At 30.5% G+C, this 13,879-nt stretch overlaps 2 protein-coding genes across 2 annotated transcripts, besides 3 other annotated features; both read right to left on the bottom strand.

The window, feature by feature from the left end:
• Positions 1-275: 275 nt before the first annotated feature.
• On the bottom strand, positions 276-2,085 carry ACLA_008800 (D-3-phosphoglycerate dehydrogenase; the record flags this gene model as incomplete). Its single annotated transcript, XM_001273885.1, has 7 exons — positions 276-304; positions 363-444; positions 499-557; positions 614-656; positions 716-1,305; positions 1,409-1,716; positions 1,772-2,085. 7 exons carry the CDS (start codon positions 2,083-2,085, stop codon positions 276-278), a joined length of 1,425 nt encoding a protein of 474 aa, XP_001273886.1.
• Positions 2,086-2,785: 700 nt separating this feature from the next.
• Positions 2,786-4,629, bottom strand: ACLA_008790 (serine--tRNA ligase SES1; the record flags this gene model as incomplete). The annotated part of the gene is made up of 7 exons (XM_001273884.1): positions 2,786-2,962; positions 3,019-3,387; positions 3,444-3,534; positions 3,589-4,010; positions 4,067-4,228; positions 4,316-4,386; positions 4,497-4,629. 7 exons carry the CDS (start codon positions 4,627-4,629, stop codon positions 2,786-2,788), a joined length of 1,425 nt encoding a protein of 474 aa, XP_001273885.1.
• A 361-nt stretch (positions 4,630-4,990) lies between these two features.
• Positions 4,991-5,029: a microsatellite.
• A 490-nt stretch (positions 5,030-5,519) lies between these two features.
• Positions 5,520-5,693: a microsatellite.
• A 3,602-nt stretch (positions 5,694-9,295) lies between these two features.
• Positions 9,296-10,402: a mobile genetic element.
• Between the last annotated feature and the right edge of the window lie 3,477 nt (positions 10,403-13,879).

The raw sequence follows: 13,879 nt of genomic DNA, 5'->3' as shown, positions 1-13,879 counted from the left end.
CCAAACACTATCTCCATGGGGCTTTAAAATCATATTGTTATGTTCGTCTACCATGAAATCATGTTTCATCGGGTCTTGACTGTAAAATTCTAGCATGCGGTAGCCAGACTATTCTAACAATGCACTGTATGAAATGTGGACTTGCCTATTCTACGATGCAAAACAGACTGTCCCTTCAAATTATTTTAACATGAGGTCACAATGCATTCTTATAATTTGGAAGCAGAATGATCCAATATGGGCAAGAGAGGTTGTTGATTGGGACCAATGCACACTTAGTAGAGTATCCGTGTCATAACCCGGGCTGAGAAATTGAAACAAATTAGCAACCCATCAACATAGATAGAAGAGATTATACATACATGACAGACTCTCAAGTCTCTCATACAAGTCCTTAATGGTGGAGTTGTCAACATCGCTGATGTCAGCCATGAGATAGGCGACCTGGACACAAATTAGTCTTCGCCAGCAACGAATGTGTGAAGAAAAACAACATACATCATCTCTGCTGTCGGTCATCTGCTTATCGACGTTGTGATCACCAAGGATTTCGTTCACTAGGTAGAGGATGTTAGAACAGAGCAGATTTTTGAGATGACTGGTCAAGCCTCACCTTTCCGAAGGACTCCCGGAACATTCTGGTGAATGTAAATCACCTGGAGCGAGTGTTAGCTGTGACGTAGATCAGATTGGCTAGAACCACGTTTGGACGTACCCGAGCATGATTTGGCTCGTCCATCGTGAGAGAGCGAAGCGTGACTTCAGGAAGATTGACTGCACCAAGGGTAGTCCCTTCATTGACATATCGTACTAGAGCCTGTGCCACCTCAACACCAATAGCACTCTGCGCTTCCTCTGTGCTGCCTCCAATGTGTGGGGTCAGAATAACATTCTTGAGACCACGAAGATCCGAGCCCCAAGTATTGAGGTCATCGTTAAAGTAGTCCCCATTACCAGCAGGCTCATTCGGGTAGACGTCGAGGGCTGCCCCGGCGATCTTTCCAGAACGCATCGCGTGGATCAACGCAGAGATGTCAACGACACTTCCGCGGGAAGCATTGATCAAGTAGGACCCTTGTTTCATTTGCTCAAATTGTTGCGGCCCTATCATATTCTTGGTCTCTGGGAGCTCGGGGACATGGCATGTTACGAAGTCTGATTTGGCTAGAAGAGTCTCGAGAGTCGGCACCTGCTGAGCAGTACCCAAGGCCATCAGATTCAGGACATCGTAAAATATGACCGACATGCCCATCGCCTCAGCCAGTACCGACAACTGCGCTCCGATGTGACCGTAACCGATGATTCCTGTCACGAATCAGCCTCCATTTCGGGGTGCGGAAGATAGAACAGAACAATAGGTTAGAAAAGGAAAGTAAGGTATAGAATAAAAAAACGCCAACTCCCTTACCCAACGTCTTCCCCCGAATTTCCCAGCACTTGGTGCTTACTTTGTTCCAAGTACCAGCATGCATCTCCATTGAGCGATCACCAAGCTGACGAGCCAGAGCAATAATCTCAGATATGACCAGTTCGGCCACGCTCCGAGAGTTGCTGAATGGGGAATTGAAGACCGCAATGCCATGTGCGGCCGCATATTGGAGGTCAACCTGGTTGGTTCCAATACAAAAACATCCAATAACAATCAAATTACGAGCTTCCTTCAGCACGCGGGCTGTCAGCTTCGTCTTTGAACGAATGCCAATCACATGTACATCACTGTATACGTCGCAGTCAGCTCGGGTGCAGCATGGCATATTCCATCATGACAAACCGGATCTTCTCTATAAGTTGATCCTCGGGAAGAGACGATTTAAGAAACTCGACTTGGTAGCCTTGTCCTGTGAGAATATCTCTACCGGTCTGGTTGACATTTTCTAGGAGCAGAACTTTGATGTCTTCTGTGGCGAATGGCTTCAAGTGCTTCGCGTTCGGTAAAGGAACAGTACGTCCTGCGAAGAGAGAGCCTCCATGACTCGATGGTGCAGACTGGAAAGATGCTGTGGGAGAGGTAGAAAGATTTGGATTCGCGAAGATGTTGAGGCCAGACGTGTCCCGATGTTGACCGATGTCCTTAGCAGATGTCATGACTTCAATGTATCAAGGGAGCAATGGAGATGTAGTATGGGTACCAATTGGAATTAGCAGATGTAAAGATCACCTTCAATTTCAGTCGAAGGGAAGACCAAAAAAAGGGAAGGGAAAAGAATTAGAGATGGGAAGAAAAATACGTATATCGACACATAGGATAATGACTCTCCGGAATCGGACGCCAGTGCAGACCACACTTTTTTTTTTATTGAGCGTAACTTAATTGACTGGATTGAGTCATCTGCGCTCAGCGGCGGGGCTATCAAGTTTTACCCCTCCATACGTGGTTAGTAATCAACAACAGTGCTCCGAGCTCATAGCAAGCCAATAAGGGTTACGGCAAAACCATTGCGTGATCTGGTATTAAACTCAGTCTGGTAGTGTAGCTTTGGATAATATCATCGTGGGAAAATACTACGAAATCGAAAGGCCATCTCTGGAATTACACTGATAATTCATGAATTCGGAATAGACAGGTATCTGGCTAGATCGGTCCATCTGTTCAGCTCATCAACCAAAATGCCTCTGACAGCACCTGTTATTTTCTCCCCCTGGGCTGGGGCTGTGAGAATTTCGAAGTGGGGTTCCGGAAAGCGGACGCATTTCCATCGCTATGCACCATTATCTACCCCGGTCGATGAGTAAAGCTGTACAAGTGGAGCCCCGACTTCTCAAAGGAATGGCCCAAAACAAGACACTACACCTGCAAGTCCTGTAACTTTTTTGTGGTTTCCTCAGTGCCAGCTGTACGTCTGGAATCCTGCTTGCCTTTCTGTTTCTGAGACGTGGTGTCTTTAGGAAGCTCTTTGGTGAAAGGTAGGAAGTCAGGTGCACCGGGTATATACTTCCTCAAATGCTCAGGCACCTTGAGACCCTATATTAGGCGTCAGTGGGTATGTTTAGATATGTTTTGATCACCAAGGCACTCACATCATCTGTTTGATAATTCTCAAGAATGCAACAAAGAGTGCGTTCTGTGGCGCACAGGGTGGCATTGAGAGCATGCACATAGGACTTCTTAACATCCGTGGCCTTCTTAGTACCGTAACGGATTTCCAAAGCCCGTGCCTGGTAGTCGGTGCAATTTGAGCAGGAGACGAGTTCCTTATATTCCCCCTGGAATGGAAACCAAGCCTCAAGGTCATATTTTTTAGATGCAGCATTGTTCAAAGCCCCCGAAACAATAGCAACGACTTGGTACGGAAGTCCAAGCGATTGATAGAACTCCTCAGATGTAGCCATCATCTCTTCAAAGACCTCCCAAGAGTTTTCAGGCTTGGTAAGAACAAATTGTTCGATCTATAAGGGGGTAAGCGACGGCCAAAAGGACAAAGGGGAAGTTCATTGAAGCCGACCTTCTCGAACTGGTGAACTCGGAAAATACCCCATGCATCTTTTCCATGCGCACCAGCCTCTTTTCGATAACAGGTGCTGTATCCAGCGTACCTTCAAACTAACGATTAGCTTTATTTCAAAATCAGGGAAGACTCGTTAGCTCACTTGATTGGGAGATCTTTGTCTTGAAGCCATTCCCCATCATGCAGCGCCGACAATGGCTGCTCTGATGTGGCGATGAGATACCTATCAGTGGATTTGTCTTCGCTCTCGGTGACCTTGTACAACTCTTCATCAAATTGTTCAAGTTGTGCAGTCTTCGCCATCAATTCTTTCAACATGAATTGAGGAGGCTGATTGGGTGTGTACCCCTTCCGCCAGAGGAATTCGAGCCCATAATTGATAAGGGCAAGATTCAAAAAGAGACCATAACCCGTAAGACAGTACCCCCGATGGCCAACAATTTTCACACCTCGCTCCGGGTCGTATCCATCAAGCCGGGTCAAAACCTCGTGGTGGGAAAGGCAATCGCGCTTCTCAACCACTGCGTTTTCGGGTGACCAAGTTCTCACCACTTGGTTGTTATCCTTTGGGTAGGTAAGTTTTCTGCATTCGGCATAGAAATGGTAGATAAGCCGCCCACCTCGTTGTTGCTGACAGGCACCGACTCATGGACGTAGTTTCCAATCATTCGAATCTTAGCATCCCTCTTGACTTCCAGCTGGGAAGCATATTCTTCTGCTTCTTTCTTCCGTTTTTCAAGAGCGGTCTTCTTCTGGATCAAGTCATCCGCGTCTTCCTTATTCTAAAGCGTCCTGGAATTTAGCGAATGACCGACAGGGAAAGGAACGGTAATCGTGAAAGAAAGCCATAGTTTCTTGGTACAACAAACCTTCTTTCGTTTTCCAATCTCCTTTTGGAGCGTGTTGAGCTCAGATCCCACTTGCATCACCTCATAGCGTGCTGCAGTACTTTGAATTAGCTATGTTGTGTCTCTTTTGTTTTGTGTTCTTTGTTTGCCCCATTCTTCCCTTTCTCCCAGACTGTCATGATTTGTGAGATGGAATATGTACCTCGACGAGCTCCCTCGTACAACGAAACGACTTCATCGACTATATCCTCTGGTGCGAAGCGCTTCCGCTGGCTCTCCTTGATTTTATTGATGTCGCCACCACGGTCAGTGACAAAGTCAGCAAGATCAATCATTCTGAACACAGAGATAAATGTGTCTTCAATTGGGGTCAGTGAATTTGTGGTGGGAAGACCGAGGCACAAAGCAAGTATGGATGTTCACTGGGATGATATGAGGGGTAGAAATATCATGAACATATTTGTGGAGGGGTAAAAATAACCACACTTATCCATTTCTTTCCCACTTGACCGCCTATAATTTCAGGTATGTACTATTTATACTCTGTTCATTGCCATGTGGCCCAGAAATCAAAGTTTATTATAGATAGAAAAGCCATGACTAAAATATAGGTAAAGAAAAAGTACTATTCTTATACTTTGAATATCAGTATAGGAGCTTTACTAAGAGGTATCTCTACTACTTAGCCTTCCTATTATTTATTGATTGATTGATTGATTAATTGATTTATTTATTCCTTACTTTGTTATAGTACAGAGCTAGGCCATGCTGGAGGCTCCTAGGAAGTAGTAGTCATATATTATTAGTGGCTATCCTATTTAGACTATACTACTATATATATATATAGGAGGATAGGATACCTAGACTAGTATATATCCCTTAATCCCTAGTCTAGCTATAGAAGCTACTACTATTACTACTGGAATTACCAAGGGTAAGGTAGTATCACCAGGGGTGAAGAGAAATAGGCTGGGCTAATGCCTCTTCACTTACCTGGGGTAAGATCTTCTATTTATACCTAGCTACTGGCTATCTATCTAAAGATAAGTTATAGATATTATAGAGATTTCTTAGGTTAACCTTAGTAACCTAGAGTTAACCTTAATAATTATTAATCTACTTATAATATTTATTTACTAATATTACATCCTCCCCTACTTAAGGTGAAGCCCATCCTTAGTAGGTTATCTAGCTACTTATAGTCTAAGAGAGTAATATTATATATAGTAAGTAGGATTAGATTCACCCTTAGTAAGTAATATCAGATTATACTTAGTAAGTAGCATTAGATTATGCTTAGTAAGTAGCATCAGATCATACTTAGTAAGTAGTATTAGATTATACTTAGTAAGTAGTATTAGATTGCTTAGAGGGTAGTATTAGATTACTTAGTAAGTAGAGTTACTAGCATGATTATTATAGTAGAGGTAAGGTAAGGTTATATATTATTTATTTTAATTTTAAGTAACTCTACTTTATCTTACTTATTTTCTTTTTATCTCTTATATTTCTCTTTCTCTTCTTCTTTTCTTCTCTATAAATATCTTTCTTTTTTATTATATTAATTACTATTTTCTTTTAATAATCCTCTTTCTTTATATATTAATCTCTTATATTCTTCTTATACTTAGTAAATATAAGCACCCTATAAAAGAAGAATAAAGATTATCTTATTTATTAAAAGAATATAATTATTTTTAGTAAGTTTAGTAAGTATTTTTTTTAGCTTTAGTAATTACCTCTTACTAGTAATAGAAGCTTATCTTAATAAGCCTAATAAAAATATATTAAAGGTAATAGATATTATTTATTTAATTACCTAGAAGTTTAATAAGAAGAAGAAGCTAAATATAAAGAAATATACTTACTTAGACTATATATTAGCTATTATTCTTTAGTAGTAAGGTATATCTTATAACTATATATTAGCTTATAATAATTATTCTTTAGATAAGGATTCCTTTAGGGGATATATCTCTACTCCTAGTTATAATAGATTTATATTTTTTTAGGGGTCTTATACTAACTATACTTAGAGTAATTAAAGATTAGTATATTTATTCTATATATAGAGCTTTTATATATAAGATTCTAATACTCTTAATAAGTATATATTCTCTTTAATAAATATTTCTTATCTATAGTTTCTAATTTTTTTTACTTTTATAAATCTATTATTTAAGCTAGTAGTCTTAGCTTCCTTACTAGTTATAGTAATAAGTTATATAATTAGTCTACTAAGCTAGTAATAATAATTAGTAATTATAGTAAGAAGTTAGATAATAATACTAGTAAAGGTTCTCTAAATAATAATAAGTATATATAGTCTAGTATAAAAGATAATATTAATTTCTTTATAATAGAGGTAGGTCCTTTTAGTATTTCTTATAGTAAAGGCTCTTCTCCTATAGTAGAGAAGACTCTAGCTAAGAAGTATTATCTTTTTTTAAAATATTCTATAATAGTAGTAATTAGTCTAATTAAGAGATATTATTCTACTATAGTAACTCTATCTTATTCTTAGGTTAGTTCTTTTTTAATAACTCCCTCTCTTACTTAAGATAGTTCTTCTTTAGTAACTCCCTTTTTTATTTAGGATAGTTTAATTAGGTTAACTCCCTCTCTCTCTTAGATTAATTCTATTATAGTAACTTCTTCTTATACTTTAGTAAGTATCTTATTAGTAGCTCTAATAAAGAGCCCTATTAGGTATTATTCTTCTTTATTATTACTTAGTTATAAAAATTCTTTTAATAGAGTTTATATTCTCTAGCTAGTAAGTTATATTAACTAGGGTAATTATTATAATCTTTTTATAGTTCTCTTAGATCTTTAGGTATTTATTTATTATATTAAGGCTTATCTAGAGGAATTAGTACCTCCTCTTAGTAATAATAATAATTTATTCTAGTTAGCTAAGGCCTTATCTTATAGGGTTCTTAATATAAAGTTTAACTTAGACTTTTAATTAATAATTATTTATTACTTTAGTTAATTAATATAATTCTTAATACCCTATTATAATTAGTTTTTCTTTATAATTAATAAAATCTATTAATCTATAATTCCTTTTCTTCTTCTTAGAAAAGTAATTCTAGTATAGCACTATTTTCTAATCTATTTATATAAATATATTATCTTTATACTACTCTATTTACTTCTAATAAGAAAGTATTATAATTATAAATAATTCTTTAAAATCTATCTCTCTAGTATTCTTTTAAGATATTAATTTTAAATTATTATTTTAAATTCCCTCTTAGTCCTTATTATCTAAAATAGTTAAGTCTTTATTATTCTATAGCTTTAGTAACTTTATTTATTATTATATAAGATAGCTATTCCTTACTAATTTTTATTTACTAGTATATTAAGTTTTTTATTTATTTATTTTATATTATATCTCTAATCTCTCCCCTACTTATTATAAACTTTCTTCTAAATATTTTTATTTATTATATCCTTCTACTATATACTATAATAATTCTTTATATAATAGTATTAGGGGGTTAGTCTTATTAAGTACCTTTTATATTTTAATTAAATTAGAGATTAATAGGCCTACTTTTTATAGCCTAGTATTAAGGCTTACTAATATCTATAGATATTATAAGTTATTTTTTATCTCTACTTTTACTAGTCTCTATCTATTAATAAGGTTCTTTAGGGTATATCTACCTAGTTCCTATAATATATATATTTTAAGAGGGTATATCTTAATTATCTTATATAACTTAAATTACTTATTCTTAAATTTTTAAGGGCTCTTATTTTATATAAGGACTTATTAGCTCTTCTTAAGATAATTTTTTTTATTTATAAATCTTAGATTATCCCTCTCTTAATTATATATTCTAATAGCTTCTTATTTACTAGTACTTATATATATATTACTCTTATAAGTTTATTATAATTATTTTTCTTTATAGGTTCTCTTATATCTCCTAGTAATCTTAGTTTAATCCTATATAGTAGGTAGAAGAGGCTTTTACTAGTATTTATATAGGTATATATTTATATTATAAATATAGCTAGATAAAGATATTTATCCTATAGCTATATTAGTTTCCCTATTAAATATTTTATAAGTATTTATCCTAGGAGTCTATTAAGGTTTTTATTCTTTCTATTTATATAGGGATGATTTAGTATTATTATATAATATTTTATTTTTAAGATTTTTATAAAGATCTCTATTATATATGATAGAAGGTTTATACTATTATTAGATATTATCTTATTAAAGGTGCTATACTAAGTAAATATCTCTTTATATAGGAACTTTACTATTATTTTATTTATAATATATAGAATAGCTTTTATAATAACCTATCCTATTATATAGTTAATAATAGTAATAATCTATTTATTACTATTTAATATTATTAATAGGTATCTAATAAGATTAATACCTTAGTATTTAAAAGGCTAGATACCTTTCTTTACTATATAGTATTACTATTCCTATTTAAGATATTTCTTTAATCCTTATAATATTTAATAATTTAGGCATTCCTTAATTATAGCTTAAATATTATATTATAGAGAAGGCTACTAGGCTTAAGTTTTAATAGCTCTTAGTAATACTAGATAGTCTATATAGCTATATTCTCTATATATTTCTTATAGGAAGTCTCTTTAGAATAGAATCTCTAGGTATAGGGTATCTCTAATATCTATAATATAAATTAATTTCTAGTAATATATAAATTATCCTTCTAAATATTATTTATTTATAATTTAATTTAGTAAGAGGTATAGTACCTCTTTTTTTAGTTTAAAAGATAGGGCTATTATTAGTATAAGCTCCTACTTCTTTTTATCCTATAGTAAGATCTATAGCTCTAGGTATTCTACTATAGTATTATATTATTTATACTTTATAAGATTATTTAAGCTTTTAAAATATCTTATCTCTACTATCTCCTATACTTCTAGTATATTAAGTAAAGTTCTTTTAGTAATATTATCTAGCCCTTCTTTTATAAAGTTAGGATATTAGCTAATTATATCTAGTATTATTACTTTACTATTTTTTTAATAGTAGATTTCTAAGTTATAACTTTAGAATTCTTTTACCTATTAGATAAGCTACTTTAAATACTTAATTATATTTATAAGATATTAAAGGCTCTTATAATTAGTTACTACTATTATTATCTTTCTATTATTAATATAGTAATCCTATCTCTAAAGAATTTCTTTTATTATAAGTAGCTCCTTCTCTTATATTAGATAGTTTCTTTCTATATTACTAAGCTTCCTTCTATTAAATATAATTAGGTAAAGTTTATAATTCTTATCTTCCTATATTAAAATTATTCTTACTACCTATTCTAAGATATTAATCTTAATTTAATAAGATTAATTAGGGTCTATAATTATTAGTACTAGTATAGTAATTATTAGTTTTTTTAAGTTAATAAAGATATCTTAGTATCTTACTATTTAGGTAATTAGATAGAATTTCTTCTTCTAAAGGTCTTTATCTAACTTCTTTAGTAGATTATAGAGAGTATCTATAACTTATATAAATCTTAGTATAAACTAGTAATAATATATTATAAGTCTAAGAAATTATTATACTTTATAGATATTTTTTAGTTTTAGCTATTAAGTAATAGCTTCTATCTTAGCTAGTATTAGCTTTATAATTTCTTCTTTAATAATATACCTATAGAATTTAATTTCTTATTAACTAAATTTATACTTTAAGGCTTTTATAAATAGCTAGTTCCTTTATAATTAGATAAGAACTTCTTATATATATTATTTATATTTCTCTTTACGTACTAAGAATATTAAGATATTATTAAGATATACTATTATATATAGGAGATCTTATAGTAAACTATTTATATATATCTAGAATATTATAGGTGTATTATAGAGTCTAAATAATATTATAAGAAATTTATATTTTCTAAAGAAGGTATTAAATACTATCTTAATAATTAAATTATTTATTATCTATAATTATTAATATCCTAAGAGAAGATTAATTTTTAATAAGATCTTTACTTAACTAACTTAGTTAATTAACTCCTAAATTCTTAGAAGTAGATAAATATTCTTAATAATAACTTTATTGAGTACTTAATAATCTATATATATTTATTATTTTCCTTCTAACTTTAGGACTAATATTATTAGTAAACCCTATTAGCTTACTAATATCTAGATTACTTTTTTTTATAATAGTTTTTTTACTTAGTAGTAGGTTTTCTTAAACTTCTCTAGTAATTAGGGGTAAGTATTTATATTAATTAATTTAGTATTACTAATATTAATAATATAATCTACTCCTTAAGTAAGTAATATTCCTAAGTTAAGTTCTTCTTAGAATATATTCTTAAAGTCTCTTATCTATTTATTATAATTTATAGTTATTAATTTCTTTTTACTAGTTTAGAGGAGGTATAATTATATTATTAACTTCTCTTTTTATAAGATTTACTTTAGTTATTTTATAGTTACCTATTATACTAAGTTATCTTTATAATATTTAATCTTATATTAGGGGTTAATAAGGTAGGTAAAGTATATTCTTCTCTTATTTTAAAGAATTATCTAGCCTAATTACTAGTTAATCTATAAGTTAGTAACTTTTAGCTAATTATAATCTAAGATTATCTTATACTTATTAGTATCTAGGATCTATAACTTAGTAAGATTAATCTATTACCTAATTTATATTAGTATTCTTACTTATTAGTAGATATTTATTATAGCTCTATTTAGTAGTTATATAACTAAGAGTATTTCTCTTTTACTATAAGAAGGCTTTATTATACTAAGATAATTAGTAGTTATTTATAATATAAATAAATAACTAACTCTATAATTAATAAGAGTCTTAACCTAAATTATTTATCCCTTATTTTATACTTCTATTATATAATATATAAAGTTAATACTTATTATATTTAGATATACTTTAATAATTCCTTATAGTAATTAAAGATTCCTTCTTTTAGGTAGTTCTTTCTTCCTATCTTTAAAGAGATTATACTATATATCTTAGTAGTTAGAGGCTTTTTTTATTTAATTAATAAGTATCTCTAGATTTATTAATCTTTCTTATTTTTTATTATTTTTATAGGGTATAATTAAAGATATCTAGTTTTATTATATATAAAGTATACTTTATTCTAGTAATATTATAGTTTCTACTTTAGTAAACTCTTATTAAGTTATAAGAAGTTTCTTCTTAGCTAAAAAGAGCTAGTAATTATACTTAGATTTATTAGATCTCTATTATATTAATTAAATTATAGTTTTAATTATAGATTACCTCTAAGTTATTAAGTAATAACTAAGTTATTCTTATAAAAAGAGAAGTATTTAACTACTTTATTATATATTTATAATTATGTTTAGTCCTCTACTTATCTTTTCCTAAGCTCTGGTTAACTCCTAATAATAAATTTTTAAATAAAAGAAACTTTATATATTAGGGGAGAGATATATACTATAGCTTTACTTAAGATAGTAGTATATAGCTATATAAGTTATAGACTCTAGATAAGGCTTTTATATTTTTTTTATTTTTTATTATTTATATTATATTTCTTAAAGTTCCTTAGTAGCTATATATAAAAGATTTTTATATTAGTAACTATAAATATAAAATTAATTTATAATTAAGTTTTATCTACTTTCTATCTCTTATAAGTATATTCTATAAGTTTCTACTTAATAATAATAAGATATTCTAGATTAGAGAGAACTCTTCTTATTATTAATAAGATATTCCTAAAATATTTCTTAACTCTCTTTTATTATTCTTAGATAGTATCTCTTATATATATATCTTTATACTCTAGGATAGGAGTAAGATTTAAGATCTTAAAGATAGATAATAATCTATAATATTAATTTATCTTTTATAATCCTAGAGATAGTACTTATTTACTATATTACTTTTAGTAAATACTCTAGAAGAGTATATTAATATTAGTAAGTAATACTTCTTATACTATTATCTTAAAAAGCTTAGTAAAGGCTTATCTTATATCCTCTAGTAGATTCCTAGTAGGATTATTTACTATAGGTAGCTAGTTATTACTAATAGTTCTAGTAGGGAGGTTTAAGAATATTATTTTATAGGGATTATTTTTTATTTGGATTTATTTTAGTAACTAAGTAATACTTCTCTAGCCTAGAGTTACTATATCTTATTTTATTTCTATCTCTCCTAGTAGGGCTTAATAAAGAATTCTCTTATAATAAAAACTCTTTACTAAATATAACTACCCTACTATCTTTTAGCTTAAATTTAATAGTTACTTATAGGGAAGAGTAGTAGGTGTTTATTAAGATAAATATAGATCTAGTAGAGTAAGAGTATTTAATTTTCTACTATCTATAACTTTAGATATAATACTAGATAGAATTACTAAGGGTAAGATAGTATTACTAAGAATAAAGAGAAATAGGCTAGGCTAATACCTCTTTACTTACCTAGGGTAAGATCTTCTATTTATACCTAGCTACTGGCTATCTATCTAAAGATAAGTTATAGATATTATAGAGATTTCTTAGGTTGACCTTGGTAACCCGGAGTTAACCTTAATAATCATTAATCTACTCATGATATTCATTCACCAATATCACACTACTACTATAGCCTAGTATTATTATTCTTTTAGTATTACTATTTTATCCTCTTACTAACTTTGTAGTATTATTGATCCTGTATTAAACCCTTAGTATTATTAATCTCTTAGTATCTATTTACTATATAGATATCTATCATCCTGTGAGATCACTAGGTCTCACATATAGAATATGACTAGTGTGAAAGAATAGATACTGCATAGCTTGGATTTCAAGGATTTAGATAATTAAGTAGATTAATACTAGGTTAGGATTCTTCCTCTATAAGGGAGAATTTACCCTAACCCTCTGCTTAGTAAGGGCTGACAGAGATACCCTTATATAGGTAAGATGGATATCTTACCAATACAATTAGGAGGCCTTACACATCCTACCCCTATCTTATAGTATAATTATTAGTTTAGTCTAGAATTATAAGTTTTTAAGCTCTAAGAATTAAAGAGGTAATAGCTTTATATAGTTATTAGTCAGTTATCTAATATATGGAGGTGTTATGGAAAAGTCCGTACCATACTAGTAAGCTTGGTATAAGAACTATAGTAAGATCAAATACATACTAATTTATATAGCAGCTAAGTTTAATAGATTTAATTATAAAGTTATAGAGACCTTCCCTACTTATAGATAAAGCTATTGTAAGGATCGCGAAGGTCCATTATATATTATATTAAAGCTACCTTCACAGAGGAGCCTACTAATAAGAAGGCTCCTTATAAGAGGTCATATAAATAATTATATAATATATAAAGATATAAACCCTACCTATAACTACTAAACTCTAAAATTTAGTAATAATCTCTTTAAGTAAGGATACCTATCTTTAAATCTATTTATAAATATTTTTTTTATATTAGTTTCTAATTCTTATAGACTATAGATCCTTATATTTTATTACTTAACCTTTAAAACTAGTCTATTAGAAAAATAGTATTATATAAGAGATTAATTAGATTTAAACTATCTAGT

This window comes from Aspergillus clavatus, genomic scaffold (genome assembly GCF_000002715.2).
Source record: "Aspergillus clavatus NRRL 1 1099423829795 genomic scaffold, whole genome shotgun sequence".
NCBI lineage: Eukaryota > Fungi > Ascomycota > Eurotiomycetes > Eurotiales > Aspergillaceae > Aspergillus > Aspergillus clavatus.
This window is presented reverse-complemented; position numbering and strand designations above follow the sequence as displayed.